Source organism: Pipistrellus kuhlii, unplaced genomic scaffold (genome assembly GCF_014108245.1).
Source record: "Pipistrellus kuhlii isolate mPipKuh1 unplaced genomic scaffold, mPipKuh1.p scaffold_m20_p_46, whole genome shotgun sequence".
In the NCBI taxonomy this organism is placed as follows: domain Eukaryota; kingdom Metazoa; phylum Chordata; class Mammalia; order Chiroptera; family Vespertilionidae; genus Pipistrellus; species Pipistrellus kuhlii.
This window is the reverse complement of record NW_023425547.1, coordinates 194,636-221,961: the sequence shown is the minus strand read 5'-3', so window position 1 is coordinate 221,961 and position 27,326 is coordinate 194,636. Positions and strand designations below refer to the sequence as shown.

Here is a 27,326-nt window from a genome sequence, read left to right as displayed (position 1 = left end):
GTGGGCGGGGCCGGGGAAGGGCGAGGAAGTCTAGGGGGTGAGAGGGCAAGGAGGCTAGAAATTCCTAGGAGGTGGTCCGGAGAGCTCGTGAGCACGCACCCTTTCTCCCTGTTCTCCTTTATTCTTAAGTGTTGGTCGCTGCGGGGTTGGTGTATGGCCACGGAATTACGGTGTCCGGACTCCATGCCCTGTCACAACCAACAAGTAAACTCTGCCTCTGCCCCAAGCCCTGAGCCGCGGCGACCCGGCGACCTGATCCCAGATTATGTGGTGGGAAACAACACCCCCAAGGCCAAACCGGCTCTCCTCTCCAGTCCTGCCCAGTCTAGTGTATTGGGGGAGGGGAGCCCTCAGGCCTGCAGCAGCGCCAGCCTCAACCCGGAGCACAAGTGTGGCAGTGGCAACTGTGACGCATTGGCCGGCGACTCCCTCCTAAGGGACAGCCAACTCTCCTCGCAGATTGGGGCTCAGCTTAAGCTGCTGCCTATGAATGAGCAGATCCGGGAGCTGCAGACCATCATCAGGGACAAGTGAGCCAAGAGCTGAAGGGGAGAGGGAGTTGGAGGGTCTCTCTGGAGGTGGGCGGGAATTAGGAGGAAAAGGGCTCAGGGTTCATTTTCTGGGCCTGGGGAAACTGGCTTGTGGAGCTCTGGGCCGGGCTTTTTCTTTGAAGGGCTCTCATGACCCCTACCCTCTTTTTCCTAGTCCCAGTGTTTGACCTCGCTTTGTGTTTCCCGAGGAAAGAAACCTAGTAGGTAGCCTCCTGCTTTCTCTTTGTCTCTTCTGAGCAATGAGGAACCCATTTCAGGCAGGTAAACGCGCCTATGCTATTTGTCCGGTGCCTTCTACCTGGTAAATCTATAAAACTACCTGAAGTTATGAGCTACCTGCCATCACCTCAGGCTCACAATAGAAATAAAACCATTTCAGGGAAATTATGTTGTGCTCAACAAGGCCATCTGTCCCTTTGGGATTTGCTATTACAGATGCCATTCTGTCTTTTAGTCTTGGGGTTAAGGTTTACTTGGTCATGTGCAAACTTGTAATCCAACTCTTATCAGGATTGTTTTACTGTAAACTTCTAGAATATCAACTGTTTCCTGTACAATTAATGGAGGAAAGGAGCCTTTGGTGCTCTTCCTAATCTCACAAGCTAAGGTAGTAAAAACTTCATGTTAAATGCTACTTTGAGCCGAAACCGGTTTGGCTCAGTGGATAGAGCAGCAGTCTGCGGACTGAGAGGTCCCGGGTTCGATTCCGGTCAAGGGCATGTACCTTGGTTGTGGGCACATCCCCGGTAGGGGGTGTGCAAGAGGCAACTGGTTGATGTTTCTCTCTCATCGACGTTTCTGGCTCTCTATGTCTCTCCCTTCCTCTCTGTAAAATATCAATAAAATATATATTTTTTAAATGCTACTTTGAAATCTCAAAACTTATGTTGTAGATGGGGTTTCTCAAGGGTCATATGCACCATGATGGAACTATAGCTGACTTCTATATTGGCAGAACTTTAGACGAGTATGTACTGCATGTCTGAAAATTAATTTTTTGGTGGATGCTTTGATCTTTTAAAATGACTACTGAGCCGAAACCGGTTTGGCTCAGTGGATAGAGCATCGGCCTGCGGACTGAGAGGTCCTGGGTTCGATTCCGGTCAAGGGCATGTACATTGGTTGTGGGCACATCCCCAATAGGGGGTGTGCAGGAGGCAGCCAGTCGATGTTCCTCTCTCATTGATGTTTCTAGCTCTCTATCCTTCTCCCTACCTTCCACTCTGTAAAAAATAAATAATATATATATATATAAAATAAAAAATAAATGACTACTGAGTTAGGACATCATTCCCTAAATCAAACTAGTAACCTTTTCTTAATACTATTGAAATAGGCTTCTAATTTGTTTCCCTGATCCAGTTTTTCTCTTTTCCACATGCATCCACACATTACGGAGCAATCAACCTTATTAATATTACACTTTGATTAGATAACTGCCCAACTCAGCAATTCTCTTTGGTTTCTGAGGGCCTACCATATAGGTAGGCTTCTACCTTCATCTGAAATTCTTTCTACTCCTCTGCATGTTCAAATTCTATCTGTTCTTCAGGGTCAAATCCAGCATTAAATGTCCACCTCTGCCAAGAAGCTTTCCTTTAATCATTCTTCCTCTGCTGTTTTCCCTGACCTTTTAAATTCACTTACTATTTTGTATATTGTTATTTGTGTATTGATCTTATCTCACCTTTTAGATTTTAAGCTCCTCGAGGACCAAAAAAATGTATCTTTTACATATTTGGACTCCAACTATGCCTTGTAAATAATAGATACTTGATTACTAAAGGTTCTTTATAAAGCTCTTAAAAATTGTAGTTATAAAACTATACTATTTGTTTTTAATGAATCCATATTTAAAACCTGTGATCATGTGATTTAATAGATTTAAAATCTAGGACACATAAACTTGGTAGTTGTGGTGGGGCAAACTGAAATAAAATTAACTGTAAAACAAAGAAAATAGGATGATGATTCTTGTTTCTACAGAGCAAGTGTTGCTGGCCTTGAGTTTTGACTCCCTCTGCATCTCTGGATGGGCTTAGGGGCTTTAGTAAACCTTCCAAAATTATCTGGGAAATATTACTTGTATGTGCATTTTAAAAAAAAATATATTTTATTGATTTTATACAGAGAGGAAGGGAGAGAGATAGAGAGTTAGAAACATCGATGAGAGAGAGTCATCGATCAGCTGCCTCTTGCACACCCCCTACCGGGGATATGCCCGCAACCAAGGTACATGCCCTTGACCGGAATCGAACCCGGGACCCTTCAGTCCCCAAGCCAATGCTCTATCCATTGAGCCAAACCGGTCCCGGCTTGTATGTGCATTTTTAAAAATAAAATATTTATCGATATATAATTCACATTCCATATCATACACTGTTTAAAGTGTACAATTCAGTGACTTTCTAGAATATTCATGGCTGTGCAGCCATCACACAATCAATTTTAGAACATTTTCATCACTCCGACAAGAAACCTCATACTCATGAGCATTCAGCACCCATTTCTTCCCAATCCACCGGAAGCTCTAGACTACTTTATGACTATTGATTTGCCTATTCTGGACATTTCATACAAGTGGAATCATACAACATGTGATGTTTTATGACTCGTTTTTTTTTCCTATTTAGCATAATGTTTTCAAGGATTATTCATGCTGTGTCAGTATCCCATTCCTTTTTTTGGCTGAATGATATTCCATGTTATGGATATATACCGTATTTTTTGGACCATAAGACTCACCGGACCATAAGACGCACCAGTTTTTAGAGAAGGGAAATGAAGAAAAAAAGATTCTGAAACAAATAGTGTCCTAAAATATTTTATGTGCATTAAAACCCAACATCACAGTCATAAACACATGTAATCAACCCTGTAAAGTAAACAGCAGCATTTAGAACCATTTTAGAGCCGGGCAAGCACACAGAGACCACACAGAGCCGGGCAAGTAAAAAAACTTTTTTTTTTAAGTATATGTGTAGGCTATTTTTGGACCATAAGACGCAGGGACTTTTTCCCCCCACTTCTGGGGGAAAAAAAGTGCGTCTTATGGTCCGAAAAATACGGTAACAATTTTTAAAAATATATTGATTTTTTACAGAGAGGAAGGGAGAGATAGTTAGAAACATCGATGCGAGAGAAACATCAATCAGCTGTCTCCTGCACACCCTCTACTGGGGATGTGCCCACAACCAAGGTACATGCCCTTGACCGGAATCGAACCTGGGACCTTTCAGTCTGCAGGCCGACCCTCTATCCACTGAGCCGAACCAGTTTCGGCTATAACAATTTTTTAATCCATTCATTAAGTGATGGACATTTGGCTGGTTTCCACGCTTTGGTTTTCATGAATAACCCTGCTATGAACTTTTGCACTTGTGTCTTTTTTTTATGTGAAAGGGTTCCTTAGATTGCATTAGATTTTTACATGAGAATGTAAGAGTAAAGCATTGCCGTAGAACTTGGAGAGGGCATGACATTCAGCATTCATATATGACAATATCAGTACCTGATTTTATTGCATTACTTAGAAAAGCCCGGGTAGTATAGTAAGCCTAGGTGTAAGGGAAACATTTTTTTCCCCGAGTTTGGAAGGGGACATCAGTATCCATAGTGATCTTAGGCAAGATGTTTAGCATCTCTGTGCTTCAACTTTATCATTTGTAAAATGAGGATGTTGGCAGTGTTTCATGGGGTTCCTGGAAGGCTAAAGGATATTTTACTATCTGAATATTTGTTATAAACAGTGAAGAGCTGTGCACATTTAAGGCATTTCAAGATTTCACATTTGGATTTGTGCATGGTTCTGATTGCATCCATAAGTGCTGGTTTCTTGAGCTTCCAGGAGATAGTAAAATAAATTAAATTGTACATACAACTCACATTTTTATTTAAAAAACACACTGAGAGATTCTAGATAATTTTTATCATGCTATGATATAGTAAGGAAAAACACACTATGATTTTTTATAATTAATTGATGCTTAGTTGCTTAGGCTGCAGACAGTGTTTTAGTTTTGTTTTTGTTAAATCTGTTAATAGAGACCTCTTTTGCTTTTATCTTCAAATTTGGCACCCCCCCAACATTAAAAAGACCTGCTTCATCCCCTTTAATTTGTGTAGTGTACCTGTTTGTGTAGCGTACCTGTGGTAAGAGGAACTTTGGATGTTAGTACGCTTGAAGTTGTACCAGAGGCTCCTTACACTGTCTTCATATTTTTGGATTCTTTTTGTTTTTGTTTTTCTTGATGGGTATTTTTTGCTTCCTCATATTCAGATCTTTGGTTTGATTCTTGGGGTCCTCTAGTCTACTGTTGGATCTCTGTATATTATTCTTTATTTCAGACAGTGTATGCTTAATTTCTGACTGGTCATTTTCCATTTTTTGGCATTCTCATTAAGGTCCTTGAAGGTCTCACTAGGTTCCTTAGCTAAGTTTCTCGGCGGTTTCTAGAAGATTCTTGAGTACCCTTATAACTGTGGTTTTGGACTCTATATCCAGTAGTTTTCTATCCTCCAATTATTTCATTTGTGACCTGTTTCTTTATCTCTGCAATTTGGCTGCTTCCCTGTGTTGATGGAGTGGCTTTGTTGGTAGGTGAGCAGTAGGGCCCAGTGTCTCAGCCTCCCCAATCACCTGAGGTGGACACTCTTGGTGCACCCCTTTGTGGGCTGGGTGCACAGTCTTGTTGTAGTTAAGCCTTGATCGCTGTTGGTACGCTGGTAGGAATTGATCTCCAGGCCAATTGGCTGTGAGGATTAGCTGTGTGTATAATGGAAGAACTGCTGTGCTGGAGACACCCTAATGGGATAGGACTTGCTTCAGGACGTGGGGTGGGGCTTTGGTGCTCACTGAGCCTGCCTCTTGAGTGTGTCACTTATGTATGTGAGGAGTTGAAATCTGGTGTCCTCTCACAGTGACCTTTAGGTACACTGGCTCCTGGATCTCCAAGGAGTTGCAAGTCAGCTACTGTCTGAGGCCACCCAGCAGGAGCTACAGCAAAATCTGCAGATTTCTCCTCTTTGCTTGGGGTTTGGAAATTTTGGTGCTGTCTGATCCAGGTGCAATTTGTTAGGTTAAGCTGCGAAAGGGCAGGCCATTTGTATTCAAAAGCTGCTCCGCACAGTTTGGAAGGGTTTGTGACTTGGGTGGGGTAGGGAAACACTAGGGCGTGGCAAACAGCGATGGCTGCCAGTCAGCCATCTCTTCATCTCTGAGGTTCCACGTCTGCATCCCACATCCCATGGCAGTAAACAATGATTCTTACATGCACCTCTGTGAGAAATCCACCCTCACTTTTTGGCCCAGTGCTAGACAGTCCAGTTTCTCCCCTTAGGAGTCTGGTTCCCCAGAGTCTCACCAGAAACTGGAGTTCCAGAGCAGTTGGGAGCTTGTGTCTCCCTTCCAATTGAAAAAACAAAACAAAAAAACAGTGCACCCAGTCACCAGCCCGATTCGTGCGCACCTCCATACGTCTGCTTTTCCGAGCCTCAGCACCTCCTATATAGTCTCAGTGAGCTTCTTTCTTTCCTTCTAGTTGTAGAACTTCTACTCCACCAGCTTTCTTGTGGGTCTGGGTGATAGTCGTTTTGTCTTTTAGTTGTAGTTTTGGTGTGGCTGTGAGAGGGAGCACGTACAGATGTATACCTTATGTTGCCATCTTGGTTGTCCTAAAAGCTATATTCTAATATATCTAATCTGTTTTGATTTCCTGTTTCATTAATACCCATAAGGTGATAGAGCTCTATTCTAATAAACCCAATGCCATTTGTATCAGGAATATTTCATTAATTTTTCATGTCAGAGAAAGTGAATACAAGGAAAAAAATTGCTTATGTAAACATTTTATCTTAGTATACCATTAATGTGCATATGCATTTGAAAAAAGTCATAATTAATGGTATACTGAGATAATATATGTTTGCATATGTCTTTTTGATGCTGTGTTAGGGAATGTTTTAGGTATGCTATGTATAGGCAGACCGAGATTTTTAAATACATAAACTGCATCTCAGTCTGTTCAGTTGAGTCATTTAACTTGTATGGGAGAAGGAGGAATAATACTCAGTTTTTATGTACAGGAAAAAATTGCCAGCCTTTTAACATTTTATTTTTTGACTGGTTAACAGCTTGTGGGTAGGTGCAGTTTGGGATTATTATTACTTGGATACCTCAGGGTATGCAAGGATTGACCAGAAAAAAAAAAATGGACAGGAAAATGTCAGAAAGTCTAGGGAACAAATTATTTGATTGAAAATAGGCAAAAAGAACAAATTGTCAATAATTTGAGAAAGATATCTTAGAGCCGAAACCGGTTTGGCTCAATGGATAAAGCGTCGGCTTGGGGACTGAAAGGTCCCGGGTTCGATTCCGGTCAAGGGCATGTACCTTGGTTGCGGGCATATCCCCAGTAGGGGGTGTGCAAGAGGCAACTGATCGATGACTCTCTCTCATCGATGTTTCTAACTCTCTATCTCTCTCCCTTCCTCTCTGTACAAAATCAATAAAATATATTTAAAAAAAAAGATATCTTAGAAATTCGGTTATGCATTCTTTTTTTTTAAATATATTTTATTGATTTTTTACAGAGAGGAAGGGAGAGGGAGAGTTAGAAACATCGATGAGAAACATCAACCAGCTGCCTCCTGCACACCCCCTACCGGGGATGTGCCCGCAACCAAGGTACATGCCCTTGACCGGAATCGAACCTGGGACCTTTCAGTCCGCAGACCGAAGCTCTACCACTGAGCCAAACCGGTTTCGGCCGGTTATGCATTCTTGAAAGCAATGGCAATTGTATAGGGTTTATTTGTTTGTACCATTCTCATTCCAAAAAGGATTAGAGATAAAGTAGATAGGTTCTTTATCTTGATAATATGGCAAGGTAGATGGAAGGTGAGAACCTGATTTTCGTAACTACAAAGGTTTTCTCTTGTGTGGGTTTGCTTCCATCTTGTTCATCTGAATAACATATTTGAGCAGCTCAGTGGGCAACTACATAATCTTTCCAATTCCTAACTCTAATGTTGATATCAAATAAAGTATTCTTAATTATACTTATAAAATCACTCCATTTAAGCTCCTGTATCCTAGTGAAAAAATAACTTGCCTTAATAATGTCTGTACATGTAAACTTTTAAGCTTCTATTATGTAACTAAAGGCCCAAATAAAAGGCCAGGGTCCCTATACCTAGCCTGCGATCAGGGCCATCTTCTGCCCTCTCACCAGACCCCAGTTCCCTGTGGTTCTGTTTGCCATCCACAGATCAGAGCCTGCGGGTTGGGGGAAGGGACTAAAAGGTCTGCCTTCTGCCCGCTCACCAGTCCCACCCTGCCACCACCCACAGTAGTTCCCCATGGTTCCCCATTGGCCATACATCAATCAGGGTGTGCAGGAGGCAGCTGATCGATGGGCTGGGGGGAGGGACCGAGAAGTGGTCAATTCATCTCTTAGCAACTAGTTGATCTGTCGTTCTTGTTGTTAGGCCGTTATGGTTGCTGGCCTTTTATTATATAGGATAGGTCATAATATCAGTGTTATTATATGTGATGAGTAATATTTTACTTTAAAGCTCTAATCTAGACTAAAACTTTCACTATTTTTTTTTTTTTTTTTAGGACAGCGAGTAGAGGGGACTTCATGTTTTCTGCGGATCGTTTGGTAGGTGGAAATTTTCTATTTTCATTTCATTGTTCCTAGTGATATAACCATAGTAGGCCAAAGGTTTTTGTTTCTTTTTCTAATTATAGCAATCTGGGGGTGAAAGAGATTGTACCAATTAACCATCATCTTGCTAGACTTCTGAAGTGTTGTTTTTACTGTTGTATTAAAACTATGTCTCAATACCTTTCACCTCAAGGCATTTTCCATAAAAATCATTTTTACCAAAACCAGTTTGGCTCAGTGGATAGAGCGTCGGCCTGTGGACTGAAGGGTTCCGGGTTTGATTCCGGTCAAGGGCATGTACCTCAGTTGTGGGCACATCTCTGGTTGTGGGTGTGCAGGAGGCAGCTGATCGATGTTTCTAGCTCCCTATCCCTCTCCCTCCCTCTCTGTAAAAAAAAATCAATAAAATATATTTTAAAAAATCATTTTCTATAGCTCTCAGGTACTCCTACCTTTAAAATTGATCTTGGTAACTTTCTCATAAGTAACCCTTAAATGCCTCATCTTAGGGCAGTAAAGTGAAGTACATTAAAAGAAAACCAAAGATGTAAGGAGACCTAGTAGCTAGTTACCCTGTGATATCCATCTAATGCAAAAAAATTAATAACTGTTTTAGTTTACATGGGAGGAATTTATTTAGCCTCTTTTTTTCTGTACTATCCTCACATATGAAATATTAAGTTGGACTATCTACGATTTCCTCAGGGACTTTCTGTTAAGGGATGACCAAGCTCAATTCTGTTTAGCTAGTGTGATGTGAGAGGATCTCAAACCAGATTGTGTTGTCTTCAGGGTAAATACTGTGTTTCCTTCTTGTGTTTCTCAGTGATTACAATGAAGTTGACACATTTTGTTATTAATATTCAACCATTCCTGAAATATATATTGAACTCCTGTAAGTCAGGCACTGTGCGAGGCTGTGTTGCTGGGGGAGGAGATTCAGTAGTAAAGAATACAAGGCTTCTCTCCAGCTAGACTTCAGTTGGTTATTCAGGATGATTTTTATATATATTTATATTTATATTTATATATATATATATATATATATATATATATATATATATATTATTAAATACATTTTATTGATTTTTCACAGAGAGGAAGAGTGAGGGATAGAGAGTTAGAAACATCGATGAGAGAGAATCATCGATCAGCTGCCTCTTGCACACCCCCCACCGGGGATGTGCCCGCAATCAAGGCACATGCCCTTGACCGGAATCGAACCCGGGACCTTTCAGTCCGCAGGCCGACGCTCTATCCACTGAGCCAAACCGGTGCCGGCAATATTTTAGTTGTAATTCCAGTTTGGTCCTGGGAGAAGGTCAGTGTAGCTTCCACTTAATTCTTCACCATCCTGGAATCTCTCAGCAGTAAAGAACACAGACACATGGTCCCTGCTCTCATAGAGTTTGCAATCTAAATATTATTGTCAGTATTTCATTTGGGAAAGAGATAAAAGTAGTTTATTAATTTTCATTTACATTTTTCCTAGGAAAATCTTTATTTCAAAAGAATGTAGACAACTATTTACTTTTGGCTTTAAAGATTCTTAGTTCAGAGGCAACTTCTGTTTACAATTATTTGAGTTTGTAAGGGCAGTAACAACCCTTAAATTTCATCAAGATAAATGTAATTGACATTCCTGAAGTGACAGGTCATTATGTCATTATGCTTTTATCAAACTAAAGGAACAGGTCCAAGGAGAAAGCAACATGTGCCCGTGGCTGCTGTGGGGAAATCGAAGGTCCTGGTATTCATTGGTAGAAAATGCTTTCTCTTTCCCTCCCTCCCTCCCTTCCTTCTTTCCTTCTTCCTTCCTTCCCTCTTTCCTTCTCTACTTCCCTCCCTTCCTTCCTTCCTTCCTTCCTTTTTCCCCTTTTTTCTTTCTTATTTCCTTATATCCTTTTTCTACAGAAAATAGGAGTTAAGTTTGTGGTTATTATAAATCACATACTAGGAGAAATATGAAAACATACTCAAAGTCACTAATTATCCAAGAGATGCAAATCAAAACAACAGTGAGGTACCATCTCACACCTGTCAGAATGATTATCATCAAATTAACAAAGGACAAGTGCTGGAGAGGGTGTGGAGAAAAAGGAACCCTCATGCGCTGCTGGTAGGAATGCAGACTGGTGCAGCCACTGTGGAGAACAGTATGGAGTTTCCTGAAACAGTTAAAAATGGAACTTCCATTTGACCCCATAAGCAATCGAAGGACTTGTATGCATGCATATAAGCATAACCAATGGACGCAAGACACGGGTGGTGGTGGTGGTAGTGGTATGAGGGCATGTGCTGGGGGTTGTGGAGGCCAGGGCTAAGTCAATGGGGGATAAAAAAGACATATGTACTACTATTTGTAATACATTAAACAATAAAATAACATTTAAAAAGAAGTAAGAAATGGTATACCTTGAAAATGATTTCAGTTTTTCTCTCTGTGCAGAATATATTCAAACACTGCTGCAGTTAAATATTTGACCCTTTTTCCTCCCTGCATGATCTACAATAGTAATGTGTTTCGTGTTGATATTTACTGCTGTGTTGTTTACAATTACCTGAAAGAGAAGTTGGGGTGCTTCATGGGCTGGGAAAAGTTTAGTTATGTCAGAACACAGGTCTACTTAAGCAAGTTTATTCTATCATAATATATAAAAACTCGGGGTGGTAATGACCAGTAATGACGAAGGCTCGTCCAACCAGAAATCAGTCCTGCAGTTAGCACAGACTGCTTCCGCTGCAGGCGTGGTGCCCCAGCACTGATTGCTGATGGGGCTGCGAATCAGGGCCAGAGAGAGGCCTGAAGAGAGAAGCAGGGACTGATCCATTACCTCTGTGGCAGCTTTTGATCAGTGTTTGCTTCTCTCTTTTTCTCCCAATTTGGCCAGCAGACATGCCTCCATTTCTCTTCTGATCAGCCCCACCTTTTGATCAGGCCAGGTGGATAGGCCCCGAGAAGCTGAGTGGCATAGGAACCGACCAATCAGAACCAAATGTGGACGCTGTGATGAACCAATGGCTGCCTAGGAGGCAGAGCTTTTGATGCTGATTGTCATAGAAACCGATCAATCAGAACCAAATTGGCCAGCAGAGGAGGGAAGTTGGGGGTGAGATCAGGGCTTCAGGATAGGATAATTGAGGGCAACCAGGCTGGGAGAGGAGGGTAATTGGTGATGAGATTAGGCTGGCATGGGAGGAACATTGGGGTGAGATCATGCCAGCAGGGGTGGGCAGTTGGGGGCAAGATCAGGCTGGTAGGGGAGGGCAGTTGGAGGTGAGATCAGGACAGCAAGTGAGGGCAGTTGGGGGCAACCAGACTGGGAGGGGAGGGCAGTTGGTGGTAACCACGCTGGCAGGGGAGGGAAGTTAGGGGCAAGTAGGCCAGCAGGGGAGGGCAGTTAGGGGTGATCAGGCTGGAAGGCAGAGGCAGTTAGGGGTGACCAGGCAGGCAGGTAGGTGAGCAGTTAGGAGCCAGCAGTCCCAGATTTCTTAAACTGGCATTTGGACATCCCCCAAGGTGCCCCCAATTGGAGACGGTGCAGGCTGGTCCTATGTAGTAAAAGCCCAGCAACTGAACTGCAGAATGACCAGCCGGCCCCACCCCACAGTGGGCCCCTCCACCCTGATCAGGGGTGAGGCTGGCTGGCAAGCCAACCGCAGCCCTTCGCCCCACCTGGTCCCGACCCCAACACCCCTAAATGACTGTCTGGCTCCCTGGTGCATGTACATTTAGTGAAAGTACAAGGAAATAATTATCAGTCCCTTCTGTTCCAAACCAGAGCCTTTAGAGGGCTCTTCTCATACTGTAGCCCAGGTTGGAATTCTCCCTCTATGGCCTGCTTCTCCAGAAGATCTTCCAAGTTATCAAAAAATTCGACCAAAGCATTAACGGGATGGCTGCTCTTTGCTGAGGAATATAGAGAAGCTGGGTGGGGATTTTATGAAAGTGTGGTGCCTTGCAGATTAGGTGAGCTTTCAATCTCTTTTTAAAAGGGGCAACGTAGAGGACCCTCAGGCTTCCAGGAGCAATAGTGAAGTGTAGGCACATTCAAAAACAGGAAAACTTTTAAACAAACAGACATGAAGATCATATCGGGAAACTGAGGGCAGAGCCCCGGGAAGAATGCAAAAATCATTCAAGGGCCATCATCCATCTTGATATATGTTTGCAAATAACACATATACAACTTCATCTAATGGCATGTGAAATGCAAAACAGTTTTGTTATGGGTTTCTTTTGGCCATACTTAAAGTATAATTAGATTCAGCTGGAGGGAAGCTAAAGCTTCCAGCATTAGACCCTATGGCCGGGTCTGCCCGATGGGCCCCCATTGGAGTGGGCCCCCCAGACCCCACCTGTGCATAATTTCATGCACTGGGCCTCTATACTAATTAAAGGATAATATGCAAATTTGTTAGGATGCCCTCACACAACGGAACAGCAGGCTGTGTGGGGCAACCAGGCCAGCAGTGGGGGCTGTGAGTGGTGACCAAATGAATGAACAGCAGGCTGTGTGGGATGACCAGGTTGGCAGGAGGTTTATTGAAGGGTTACTGAGCGACCGAGCAGCAGGGGCAACCAGGCAAACGGGTGGGGGGGGGGGGAGAGGTTAGTGAGGTGTGACCAAACGACCGAACAGCAGGCTGTGTGGGATGACCAGGCAGCAGGGGGGACAGTGGAGACAACCAGTGTGGAAGGGGGGCAGTGAGGGGGCTACAAGGACTGCAGAGGGGCCAGTTGGGGTCAACCAGGCTGGTGGGGGGGGCGGTCAGTAAGGGGCGACCAGGCCAGCAGAGGGGGCAGTTAGGGGTGACCAGGCTGGCAGGAGAAGCAGTTGGGGGCAACCAGGCCAGCGGGGCTGGGGGGGGGGGCAGTAAGGGGTGACCAGGCCAGTGGGGGTGCCAGTTTGGAGTGACTAGACCGGCTGTGGGTGCAGTTGTGGGTGATCAGGCCAGCAGAGGGCGAAGTTAGGGGCAATCAGGCAGGCAGACAGGTGAGCAGTTAGAAGCCAGTGGTCCCAGAATGTGAGAGGGATGTCAGACTGCTGGTTTATGTCCAATCCCCAGGACATCCCTTGAGGGGTCTTGGATTGGAGATGGTGCAGGCTAGGCTGAGGGACCCCCCCCTCCCCCCCGCTCCAGTTCACAAATTTCATGCACTGAGCCTCTAATATATATATATACATATATGGCTAAGTTGACTCACACATGTGAGATACATATAAAGCTCTCACTGGTGCCTATTGAACACATGTGTTTCCATCTGTCATTGTTGATCATGAGTTTGGCTTATACTTCTATTATAAATGGTGAATAGCGATATTAACATATTTCCTGTAATTAATTTTCTTTCAATGTGCACGAATTTGTGCACTGGGCCACTAGTTTGCTCATAAGAAACATTAACCTCCACAGAAGTTGATGGTTAGAAGTGAGTGAGCACACACACAGTATTTATGAGGTTCCTGGACATTCTGTGTGGTGCTGCAGACTGACAAAGTGCTGGCCATTTAGCATTGATACTTTTATTGGCAACAATAAGGTGTTGTGTTGTGACAGCACAGCATGGGCCTGCATTTCTACTAGCTGTTCCTGATTCTTAACCAATAGTGTAATATTGATTGTAGAAAATGTGGTAGTAGACTCCAGGTGTTTGTTATAGGAAGAAATATCATATCTGTTTCTTATAGTTCTGATGGATTCTTTCCTGTATTCCACACATTAAGATCACTAGGAGCCTTTATTGTTTAGCTGACAAGCCCCGATGCATCCAACCGCTTCCTACCACTCACTGGCTTAATGTAGGGAGCAGCTATAGGGTTAAGCCTTGGACTGACCTGTTGGCAAAGCCACAAACAAGTCCCAGCTTAGAGGGCACAGCCCTCTTAGCATAATTAAGCTTGACTTGATGACACTCCCTAGATCCTTCCTGGGTAGCTAATGGGCTGTGGGAGGTGCAGCAAGTGCTGCCAAAACGAGTGAAACTCACAAGAACATTGTAACTTATGTTGGCCACTACCTTGTTTTTTCCCCTAACTATAAAATAAAGCCTCAGCTTGCTGGCTGGATCTCTCTCTGTGGCCTCAGCCAGGCAGGTTCCCCCCCCCCCCCCCCCCGCCAGGATCACCGAACCCTTGGCTGTGCTGGCCTGGCACAGTTTAACCCTATCCACTCATTTATTTCTTAAGAAATTTCAGGATTTCTTTGGGTTCTGGTGGGCCTAGTTAAAAAACAATCTAATTGAACAATTTCAGAATACTGAACAAGGCAAACACGTTCTCTCTTGGCACTATTTCCAGAGTAACGAGTTTATTACTTCCAAGGCTGTCTGCCATAACTCTTCTCACTTCTGTAATTTTGCATCTCTTTTAAAATAGCTTGAACTGACTGAATGAGAATCATAAGGCATACTTGAGCCTTTTTACTTTTGGGCAATCAGGTGCCTAACCAGGGTTGAATACTGACTAACAAGCAGCCTGGCATTTGGATCTATCTCTATATCAGATACAATGGGGGACCCCTTTCTTCCTCCGTAAGCTAATTCCTTGCCTACTGTGTTACTGAATTTTGCCTAGTGTTCAGTTCTGGATGCTAACAGGTAACAGGAAATTGTTAGCAGATTTTCAACTTATTCTTTCTTTTACTTTCTAGATCAGACTTGTTGTGGAAGAGGGATTGAATCAGCTGCCTTATAAAGAATGCACAGTGACCACTCCAACGGGTAATCACAGCTGTTACTGTAATATTTTCTCATAAAAATTCTGAGTTAGAATTGGGGGGGAAATGGAAAGAAAACAGCCTGCATAAATTAGTATGCAGAATGTGGAGTCCAAGTGGAGCTATTTTTTTAAACAACTTAATAAACCTAGAGACATTTATTGAAGAAATTTATGTGGCTGATTTTTTGTTACTGCCTTGTTTGTCAATTCAAGTTAAAGGTTAATAAATATTCTTCAGCATGCAGGTGATACCTTTGATGACAGCTCATTGGGATCAAAGTTAAGAATTGCTGGCAGTTTATCTTCATCTCTTTGGGGAAGCAAATGGATGTACTGGTTTGGCATTGAAACTCCAAATAAAAGGATGAGAAGTAAAAAAGAAAAAGAAAACAAAAAATGATGAGAATTAGAGAAGGTGCTTTGTGCTACTAAAATAGAAAGCAGCCAAAGATCCTTGTTTCAGGGATTTAAAATTCTGATTTGTTTTTTTTTAGTAAGTAATGGAAGCTGTTCTATTCAAAGTTTGACACTAATTTGGGAGATGAGCTTGCTGCATAATTGAAACAGATTTAGGATGAGACCAAGAGTTGAACATGTCTTGGTAATGATTTCAGTCTCTTTCTTTTGCTTTTAAAGGCAGAATGGAGGCTCATAAAAGGGACAGAATGAGTAGGCTCTCTGGTGTGGCTCACAGTGGGTGCTGGTTGAATTGATGATGTTTATAACATTCTTGGAGTGCAGTGATTCTCGAATTCAATTTGAGGAATATTTTTGTGAATATCATGCTATATCATATGTCCTATTCCCACTTGGCGAAGTCCACCTCCCCCAATTTTCCACACAGGTTTCTCATGAAGAATTAAATAACTAAAAAAACTTTTGAATCTTCTCATTACTTTCACAGGGAACCTAAGACATTATATAGTGTGCCTGGACAAGGGTTGCTCAGTACCCATCTGCTTTACATCATAGGGACGTTATAGAATAAGTAGGTTGTTCCAATGATGAAAGATACATTCTTTGGATTTATTTTCAACAGGATACAAGTATGAAGGAGTGAAATTTGAGAAGGGAAATTGTGGCGTCAGCATAATGAGAAGCGGTAGGTTCACATATGTGTGATATTGTCCATTTGCATGCATACAAACACTTGCAGTTTCCCAGGAGAGAAGTGAGATTTTCTGTCATAATTGAAGCATGCTTTAGCTTAAATCGCAGTGTCTGTGTTTTTTATCCTCATGGTGCATTGTAATCATGGCCTGTGTATTGCTGAGTTTGGCTAATTTTAACTGCAGAGCATCTTCCATAGTGGCCTGCCCCAAGGGCAAGCCAGCTGGTAGGTATGTAGACTGGTGCAGCAGCCACTATAGAAAACAATATGGATTTTCCTCCAAAAATTAAAAATTGAACTGCTATTTGACCCAGTGATCTCATTTCCAGGAATATATCCTAAGAGTTCCAAAACACCAATCAGAAATTTTATATGCATGCCTATGTTCATAGCAGCACTATTTATATGTAATATCTAAGATCTGGAAAGAGCCCAAGTGCTCATCAGTAGATGAGTGGATAAAAAACTGTGGTGCATTTACACCATGGAATACAATGGTATAAATATACCACAGCAGAAAAAAAAAAAAAAAAAAAAAAAAAAAAAGATCTCTTACTCTTTGAGACAGCATGGAAGGACCTGGAGAGTATTATGCTAAGCAAAATAAGCCAGTCAGAGAAGGACAAGTATTACATGATCTCAATCATATATGGAATCTAATGAATATAATAAAGTGATGAATAAAATAGAGCCAGACGCATGAATACATGGAACAGACTGTGATGAATCTCAGAGGTAAGGGGGAAGGCAGGGTGGGAAGAGATTAACCAAATAATTTACATGTATATATGCATAGCCCATGGACACAGACAATAGATAGGTGAAGGCCTGGAATGGGGTGGGAGATGAGTGGAGGGGGACACAGTGGAGAAATGAGGGATATCTGTAATACTCTCAAGAATACAGTAAATTTAAAAAAAAAAACCACACATATAGACACACACCTGTAGTAAAATATACAATGGAATACTATATAGTTGTTAAAAGGAAGCATCTCTTATCCTTTGAGATAGCATGAAATGACCCAGAGATGATTATGCTAAGCAAAATAAGCCTGTCAGAAAAAGACAAAATATCGCATGATCTCACTTATATGTGGAATCTAATGAGCACATTAAACTGATGAATAAAATAGAATCAGAGGCATGAATACATGACACAAGAGTGACAAATCTCAGAGGGAAGGGGAAAAGGGGAAGAGAAGAAATTAGCCTAAGAACTTATATGCATTACAAGTGGCCCAGTGCACAGATTCATGCACATTGAAAGAAAATTAGAAGACATATTTTAATATCACTATTCACCCTTTCTGTATAATAGAAGTATTAAAGATGAAAGAAAATTAGTAAAATGTATCCTATATAATAAAAGGCTAATATGCAAATTGACCAAATGGCAGAATGACTGGTCACTGTGATGCGCACTGACCACGTGGGGGGCACATCTCAGTGCAGGAGCTGTCTCCTGGTTGTCAGCATACTCCCGCAGGAGGAACACTGCTAATCCAGAAGCTGGGCTCATGGCTGGCCAGTGCAACAGCAGTGGTGGGAGTCTCTCTCACCTCTTCTATAGGTGGGTGGTAAGGAGCAAGGGTCCCGGGCTGAGAGAGGGCACAGGGCAGGCTGAGGGACCCCCTTTTCCAGTGCATGAATCTTGTGTACTGAGCCTCTAGTATGAAAATAATATATAAATTGATTAATAAAGAAACAATAAGAACATGATATAACAACAACAAAGATGATATAAAAACAACATTGATAAAAACAATGACAAAATTGATTAAACCTATTCTAATATCTCCCTGTATACCACATTAAGAGTAAAAACACTTTCAGAGTGCTTGACTAATTTCCCTTGTGATGAAGTATTTACAACTTTAACTTTAATATCTCATGTTCTTCGAACTCGAGAGAAAGCAGCATATAACTGACCATGTCCAAAAACAGGTTCAGGTAAAAATATTCCTACTCTGTCTAGAGTTTGTCCTTGTGATTTATTAATAGTCATTGCAAATGCTAGCATCACAGGAAACTGTCTTTGAATTAACTTAAATAGGAGGCTAGTGTCAGATGGGGATAAATAAATTCTTGGAATCAGAACAACCTCTCCTTCCGCAGATCCTGCTAATACTTCAGCTTTGATTATGTTAGGTTGCAATCTTGATAATAAATCTAGTACCATTACAAATACCCCATTTATTCTTTTTAAAAAATATATATTTTATTGATTTTGTACAGAGAGGAAGGGAGATGAATAGAGAGTTAGAAACATCGATGAGAGAGAGTCATCGATCAGCTGCCTCTTGCACACCCCCTACTGGGGATGTGCCCGCAACCAAGGTACATGCCCTTGACCGGAATCGAACCCGGGACCCTTCAGTCCCCAAGCCGACGCTCTATCCATTGAGCCAAACCGGTCTCGGCATACCTTATTTATTCTTAAGAGTATTCAGTAGCATGATGATTGCACCTACTTTCAATTTTAATTTATGACACAGCATTCCTGAAGGAATAATACTATTAAGAAATTCGATGGGACTTTAATTTGGGACTGAAAAGATGGTGGCTGGCAGGACAGAGGTGAGGGAGAGGAAGTGAGTGAATGAGGGTATGAGAGGAGAGTGTGTGATGCGTGTTGCATGTGTGAGTGAGTAAGGGACAGTTAAAACTCGCAGGACCAGCAGGGGTGGGCAGACCAGGCTCTCTTAGATAAGGAGAGACTACCACTGTGGGGGCATCTCCTGGACTGCAGGACTCCGGCACGGAGCCCACGCCATCTTGAAGGGGACAGAGGCCTTTTTTAGGAATTCCTGAGCACCACCATCCAGTCAGGACTTTCACACTGCTTGCGACCCAGCAGCCACTAAAGCCAAAATCCTGCTACCCCAGCCACAGACCCGCAAATCCTGGGACCTCCACCTCCAAAGGTGCACCATTCCCACAGCAGTAAGTGCATCTTCCCTCTCCCCAGTGGTAGAACTCTGGACCCCACATTTGCGCATCTCCAGCTGCACAGGCATCCAGGGCACACCACTCCATAGGCAGCACCTGGGAGCTCCTGCTGGGTGTGATTCTGTACAGACAAGGGTGTGCTTCCCCACAGTAGAAATTCTGAATTTCCTCTGCTTGAATAACTGCTTGCAGACATCCCAACTGCATAACTTCGGCTCCAGGGATGCCCACTTTCACCTAGTATTGGAAGTATTAGCCATTGCAATCAGACAAGAAGAAATAATAGGCATCCAAATTGGAAAAGAAGAAGTGAAACTCTCCTTATTCGCAGATGACATGATATTGTACATAAAAAACCCTAAAGACTCTGTAAAAAAACAACTATTAGACTTAATAAATGAATTTGGTTGCTGAGACCGGTTTGGCTCAGTGGATAGAGCATCAGCCTGCGGACTGAAAGGTCCCGGGTTCAATTCCGGTCAAGGGCATGTACCTTGGTTGCGGGTACATCCTTTCATCGATGTTTCTAACTATCCCTCTCTCTTCCTCTCTGTAAAATATCAATAAAATATATTAAAAAAATAAAATGAATGAATTTGGCAATTTAGCAGGATACAAAATTAAGGCCAAGAAATCTATGGCATTTCTATACACCAATAGTGAACATAAAGTAAGAGAGGCTAAAAAAGCAAACCCATTTGCCACCACACCAAAAATATTAAAATACCTAGGAATAAACTTAACTAAGGAGGTAAAAAAACCTATATGTGAAAAACTACAGGACACTGAAAAAAGAGATAGAGGAAGATATAAACAGATGGAAGAACATACCATGTGCATGGATTGGTAAAATCAACATCGTTAAAATTTCTGTACCACCCAAAGCAATCTATAGATTCACTGCACTCCCTATTAAAATACCAATGGCATGTTTCACAGACCTAGAAAGAACTCTCCAAAAATTCATCTGGAATAATAATAAAATTTAAAAAAAGACCCCAAATAGCCACAGCAATCCTGAGAAAGAAGAATAAAGTAGGAGGGATCTCAATACCAGATTTCAAGCTGTATTACAAAGCCACTATTCTCAAAACAGCCTGGTATTGGCACAAGAAGAGGCATATAGACCAATAGAATGGAATAGAAAACCCAGATATTGACCCAAACCACTATGCTCAATTAATATTTGACAAAGGAGGCATGAATATACAATGGTGTCAAGACAGTCTCTTCAATAAATGGTGTTGGGAAAATTGGACAGATACATGCAAAAGAATGAAACTAGACCACCAATTTACACCATACACAAAAATAAACTCAAAATGGATAAAGGACATAAATATGAGACAGGAAACCATAAAAATACTAGAGGAATTCACGGGCAGCGAAATCTCAGACATATGTCCAAGCAATTGCTTTACGGATTCCGCTCCTAGAGCAATAGAAGCTAAAGAGAAAATAAACAAATGGGACTACATTAAAATAAAAAGCTTTTGCACAGCAAAAGGAACCATCAACAAAGCGACAAAAAAACCTTTATCAGTGATAATATTTGCAAATATTATCACTGATAAAGGTTTAATCTTCAACATTTACACGGACCTCATACAACTTAATAAAAGGAAGATAAATGATCCAATAAAAATAATGGGCAACTGAGCTAAATAGAAACTTTTCTAAAGAAGACAGAAGGAAGGCCAAGAGGCACATGAAAACATGCTCAAAGTCACTAATTATCCAAGAGATGCAAATCAAAATGACAATGCACTACCATCTCACCTGTCAGAATGGCTATCATCAACAAATCAACAAACGACAAGTGCTGGCAAGGATGTGGAGAAAAAGAAACCCTCGTGCACTGCTGGTGGGAATGCAGACTGGTGCAGCCACTGTGAACAGTATGGCATTTCCTCAAGAAAGTAAAAATGGAACTCCAATTTGATCCAGTAATCCCACTTCTAGGAATATATCCCAAGAAACTAGAAACACCAATCACAAAGAATATATGCACCCCTATGTTCTTAGCAGCACAATTCACCATAGCTATGATTTGGAAACAGCCTAAGTGCCCATCAGCAGATAAGTGGATTATAAAACTATGGTACTTCTACACAATGGAATACTACGCTGCTATAAAAACAAGGAATTCCTACCATTTGCAGTAGCATGGATGGAACTGGAGAGCATTATGCTAAGTGAAATAAGCCAGGCAATGAAAGAAAAACACAATCTGATCTCATTTATTGAAAATAAAGAACATTATAATCTGGTGAACAAAAAGATAGATACAGAGGCAGTAAAGCATTGATCAGACTGTCAAATTACAGCGGGAAGGCTGGGGAGTGTTGGAGAGGTGGGAAAAGAGATCAACCAAAGGACTTGTATGCATGCATATGAGTACAACCAATGGACACAAGACACTGGGGTAATGGGATGAGGGCATGTGACAGGGAATAGGGGAAGCTGGGGGAAGGTCAATGGGGAATAAAAGGAGATGTATGTACTATTATGTGTAATACTTTAAACAATAAAATGAAATTAAAAAAAAAATCGATGGGAGCCTTGTATGTATCGCGCATGCACAAATCAATGTTTATTTTTAAATTGAAAGTGCGCATCATGTGTACCCGCCGGTCGGTTACACAGTTAGACAAGTGGTCAGTCACTTGGCCTTTTATATATATAAATATGCATTGCCCTTTTACACAGACAATAGGATGCTGAAGGCCCGGGGTCGGGTGGGGACCAGGTGGTGGGGAGCAAGCAGGGGGGAAGGTGAAGCATCTGTAATACTTTCAACAATAAAGATTTAACAAATATTCAGGGGAGGATGGGAGGATAGAAGGATGCGATAATGCTGTGTTGGAGAGAATAGAACAGCTTGAAGACTTTTGAATGATGGTACAGTTTCAAACCCACAGAACTTTGCATACTTGGCTGGAGAAATTTTTTTTCTTCTGTTTTTTATTTCTTTTGAGCTGGACTGAATGACCAGTTTAGTAATTTTAGTTTTATATTAGATGAGTATGTGACCATGTAGGCAAAATGACTAACTGTCATTAACTCTAGGTATTTACAGTTTTTGCTGATCTAATAAATGTTGTATGTGGTTTGACTACAGCTGATTACCTTTATAAACTAACCTTTGTGCAGTGAAATCACATGCCTGTAATTGGAACCTATATGTCTTACATGGGGATGATTATTTCTATTCAGCAATTTGATTTCCCCCCCCCACAAGATACAGTGGAATCCCCACTTGCTTGCAGTGGAAACAGGTGGACTATTATTATTATTTTTTTTTTTTAAAACACCACATATAAACTTGCCCTTTTTTCCTCTGGCTATAACCTTCTATTTGTGAACAACTGAATACTTGAATTAAAGTAGGAGGTTTAAGCTTCCTTGTATTAAGATATTTGGGATAATGTTGTTCAGTCTTTTAATAATGGTAAAGATAATGGATATGGAATTCTCAGTTACAATTTCTTCTGTTTCAGTCCAGCTCCTGCCTTAAGGCAGCAGCGTGGTCCTTGGATGCCTAGTGTATACCAGATGACCATGGGTGATGCATAGACACAGTTGTTTTTAACCTTAAGAGCTACTGGTCAATTTTCATATATGTTAGAAACTATTTCTATGTTTAGAGCAGTGATTATAAACTTTCTTCTTAAAGTACATGCAAACAAAATGATTAACCTAAAGAAAAATATTAGGTTAATAATAATACAAGTAGAATTCTGCTGTAGCCTAAAATCTTGAAGGTAGTATGACAGTGATTGACTTTTGGCAAACACTTCCTTAAAAGAATTCAGACTCAGAATAGCTCCAAGTTGGTTGGTTGGTTTGTTTATTGTGGTTCTCTAGGGCAGTGTTTCCCAAACTTTTGACATGTGTACCCCTTCTATAATTTTCGTAACGCTGAGTACCCCTCGTACTCATGAGAACGTAGAATTAGGCGCAGCTAAGCACGGTACAGTGCATAGCCCCAGCAAACTGGGGGTATGCGTACCACACTTGGGAAACACTGCTCTAGGGCATGGGAGAGGGAACAATGCACTTTTTTTCCATTAATTGTCAGCAAAACCTTTGCCACTAAAGTCATTGCTGAATGATGTCTCCTAATGCCACCTTGATCTAAAAGGAGATCTTAGGTCTGTTGCCTTCTTTCTTCCATAAACCTTTTATATTTTTTAGATGAAAGTAACAAGTTTAGGTGGTTTTAAGGCTCCCTTAAGTAATAAGAGTAAAATGTTCCTGATATTGGAAAAGCTCAGGGAGCAGCTTAACAAGATACTTTTCCCCCCTGTAATCATAGAAAATTTTCAAACCAGCAATAAAACTAACTTATTCTAGTTTCATTGACCTGCATTAAGTATAAAATATAAACATATCAGAAGTAAAGCTGTTAGTTTAAGAAGTATTTCTTCTGTCTTGACAATGTCCTTTTTATGTTAATAACAGTCACAGACTCTGCTTTGGCCTATTCTTGGACTTTCACTATATCTTCCCTAACCTCTTCTTTCCTTTTTTATTATCTTCTTCAAGGTGAGGCAATGGAACAAGGTTTACGAGATTGCTGTCGATCCATACGTATTGGAAAGATCCTGATTCAGAGTGATGAGGAGACACAAAGAGCCAAAGTATATTATGCCAAGTTCCCTCCAGACATTTATAGGAGAAAAGTCCTTCTGATGTACCCAATTCTCAGTGAGTGGCTTGAGTTAAATCAGTAACCTTTGGTTAGAGTTTAAATTCAATTTAGTGCCTACCTTCTGGGTACCATTTATAAGGCAAAAACTGTTTCTAAATGTTTTTTTCTCACTTAGATTTGGAGTTGCCCTGGGCAGTTCACTGGAGAATTTTTATTGAGTAATAAGAGAATATACATTAGTCAAACTTTATTAGTTCCAAAGAGCTTCTTTCTTAAAATGAACACATTGAAGCAACGGATCTAATGAGGCAAAATATATAGAACACAGAAAATATATTGAAATATGTCCCCTCTCTAGCCCAATGAGTTATAGCAATGATTTTCTCAAGGATTTATCATCTTCGGAGGTAAATTTTTTTCTCATTGTATTTTGTTTTCTAAGCTTACTCAGATCATGGCATGGTCTCCTGGGGTTGGGATGGGTGTTATATTTGATATCTCAAATACTGAATAAATTTTGGACTTGTTGTGCCTTTGAAAACTGTAAAGTGTATGTTTCATATCCATCATTAAAAATAATGAAACTTTGCCTAGTGATGTCTTATGTTAGATTACTAAACTGCCTTTACTTTAAATAAGCATCAAATTCATTTTGAGAAAAAATGTTAAAGTTGACAGTTCATTTGGTTGTCATTTATTTTAGGCACTGGAAATACTGTAATTGAAGCTGTAAAGGTGCTTATCGAACATGGAGTTCAACCCAGTGTTATCATCCTACTCAGTCTGTTCTCCACTCCTCATGGTAAGTTTATTTTTTTTATTTTTTAAAAATATATTTTTTATTGATTCTTTACAGAGAGGAAGAGAGGGGGAATAGAGAATTAGAAACATTGATGAGAGAGAGAGTCATTGATAAGCTGCTTCCTGCACGCCCCCCACTGGGGATGTGCCCACAACCCACAACCAAGGTACATGCCCTTGACCGGAATTGAACCCGGGACCTTTCAGTTCGCAGGCCGACGCTATATCCACTAAGCCAAACCGGTTTCGGCTCCTCATGGTAAGTTTAGCATGAAGTAGTAGCTGGGCTCCAGATGGTCGTTGGGTGGGTAAGAATGCATCTGTCCAGCCTCTTGTCCTGATAAAACATTTATTTGCCTCCACATTAAATCTAAATCTAATTTTGGTAGTTAAAACTTGCGTTTCTTATCTGTAAGCCTAGTGATATTATTTTACACCATTCTAATGTTATTCAAATGGAAAAGTATGAACTAACCCCATGGAATGGGATTGTGATTATTTTCCTAGGGGCTCTGTCTGGTAGAGCCTGTAAATAGCCAAAAGATCTCTATATCTCCTGGTTCCTCATATGAGCCCAAGAACTGCTCCAAAATATCAAGAAATTAGATTTTCTAGATAACCCTGTGGTCTTACTTAAATAAGCTTTGCAGTGTGAAGCAGAGCATAAATTTTTAAAGTTAAACTTCTGCTCAAAGGGCCTCATGAGAAAACTATAATATATGTTCTCCATTTCTTGAGGAAGGTAAGCCTAATTTAAGATCCTACTTTTTCCCCCCATGCAATCTAGGACAGTTATGAAAATATCCTAATAATATAATCATAGATGCATATAGAAGTATTGCATGTAAGAAAACAATTTGAAAATATGTAAATGACTTACAATAAGGAAATGGTTAAATAAATATATATTCAAATGATACAATATTATGAAAATGTTAAATCATGTTTTTACCAATGTACACAGACAACAGGGAGTTGAGAGTATGAGTGGGGGGGGATACGGACACACATGTAACACCTTAATCAAAGAAATTTTTTAAAAAATCATGTTTTTGAAAAACAATGACATAAAAAATCCATGTGGTGAATGTGTAAGAGCAAGATAAAAAAATAACAGCATTAAAATAGTGTTAAATGTTATTACCAAGTTCTGAGATGACTAATACAAATTATGACTATTATGACTACCAAAATTAGACTTAGATTTAACATGGAACCTAATCTTTCCTCAGCAAGAGAGGCTAGACAGATGTGTAATATTATTTCAATTTTCATTTTAAAATGCACATACAATGTTAATAGTGGTTATCTTAGGTTGGTAGGATTCTAAGTGATTTATTTTTTAACTTTTATTTTCAAAATGTTCTACAATGAATTTGTATTTGCTTCATAATTGAAGAGAAAGAGAAATATATGACTTCTAGTTAGGGCATTTCCTCATTTCCAAAGGTTCCAAGTTTCAGCCAACCCTGAATCGGTTATAGATTATCCATTTTGGGAGGGCTACATTCAGTAGGCCGTTGATTATTTTGCTGTTTTATAATTTTAAAAATTATCTGTAATTCAAATGTTGATGGTGACAAGGAGTAATTTGTTTGGTCATCTTTTTATATATCACAGGTGGCATTGTAAACATTGAGATAACCAAATAATTATTGGGTTGTCTGCCTTTGTAGAAACTTAACTGTGTTAGTTCTAATAGTATACATTACAATATTATACTATTCTTTAACATTACAGATGAAAAAATCATATTCTTTGGCAGCCTTTCGATGGCTTTTTAGTTTGAATGGGATACTAGCTATTCTCTTTCCCTGCTCCCTTCTTCTATTCCCCACCCGCCCAGCAAAAGTTAGAATACTAATTTCTTAAAAGCTAGCTTGCTCTGACATAAGTCTTTGCACTTCTTTCACAGTGTTCCAGTTGAGAAACCATCAGCCTACATATCATCCTACTTTCAAAAAGAACTATTTTTTTTTATTCCAGTTGCCTTTAAACAAAACAAAAACAAAACAAAACAAAAGACTCTTCGGGGGGAAGTTGCTATAATGGAATACATTTTTCAAATCATGGATATGAAATAATTGATTGTAAGAATTTATTAGTGAGTGAGCGAAGGTGTAATCTGACTATTATCAAAGCTTTTCAGATATCAGACATTAAAAACTAAGAGACCAAATCTCACTCGGTACTCGAAGGTCATTGCTCTCAATCCTCTGTCAATATGAGGCCTAATGAATGACTGTAAAATTCCTGAATTTGAACTAATGTTACCAGAAATCCTGCATTAATAATAATTTTCTTCCTTTTATTTTTTTGAAGGTGCCAAATCAATCATTCAAGAGTTCCCAGATATCACAATTTTAACTACTGAAGTTCATCCTGTTGCACCTACACATTTTGGACAGAAATACTTTGGAACTGACTAAGTTGTTAAAGTAAAGTTAATTATCTTGTGTAATATTATAGTTATATTTTGAGTTTCTATCTGTTTTACTGATTCACTTGAGAACTGGCAGAGAAAATTGTGTTAAAGATGTTTTGTAACTTGAAAGTGGATATAGTAAAAAGAAAAGATTTGAGGTTTCTTTATTTTATTTGATTCTTTCTTGACTGTCAGCACCATTTTCAACAATGAAACACACACAACTCTTGAAAAATATTTTAATAATACTTTATGCCAATTGCTTACCCCTCAGTACATTGAACTGTTCTCTAATTTATTAACTTCTCTTGCAGCCACAAATAAACTCAAATGGGAATAAGTTGTTTGGCCCAGTATAGTTTGCATTTTGTGTAGTTTGCTTTTAGTTCTAGGGAGTTTTCATTTTTGTAGCTGTTTTCACCTTCCTCTACTAATTAATTT

General features: G+C 40.4%; 1 protein-coding gene across 4 annotated transcripts; it reads left to right on the top strand.

The window, feature by feature from the left end:
- The first annotated feature begins 23 nt into the window (after positions 1-23).
- UPRT (uracil phosphoribosyltransferase homolog) lies at positions 24-27,047 on the top strand. Of its 4 annotated transcripts, XM_036412629.2 has the most exons (8): positions 28-530; positions 8,173-8,215; positions 14,876-14,945; positions 15,580-15,636; positions 15,983-16,045; positions 23,554-23,715; positions 24,363-24,461; positions 26,783-27,047. In XM_036412629.2, exons 1-8 carry the CDS (start codon positions 154-156, stop codon positions 26,887-26,889), a joined length of 978 nt encoding a protein of 325 aa, XP_036268522.1. In that variant the 5' UTR covers positions 28-153; the 3' UTR covers positions 26,890-27,047. The 4 variants fall into 4 exon arrangements, with proteins under 4 accessions (XP_036268524.1, XP_036268522.1, XP_036268525.1 ...); XM_036412631.2 differs by lacking the exon at positions 24,363-24,461 and having other exon boundaries at positions 24-530; XM_036412630.2 differs by lacking the exon at positions 15,580-15,636 and having other exon boundaries at positions 31-530.
- The last annotated feature ends 279 nt before the right edge of the window (positions 27,048-27,326 follow it).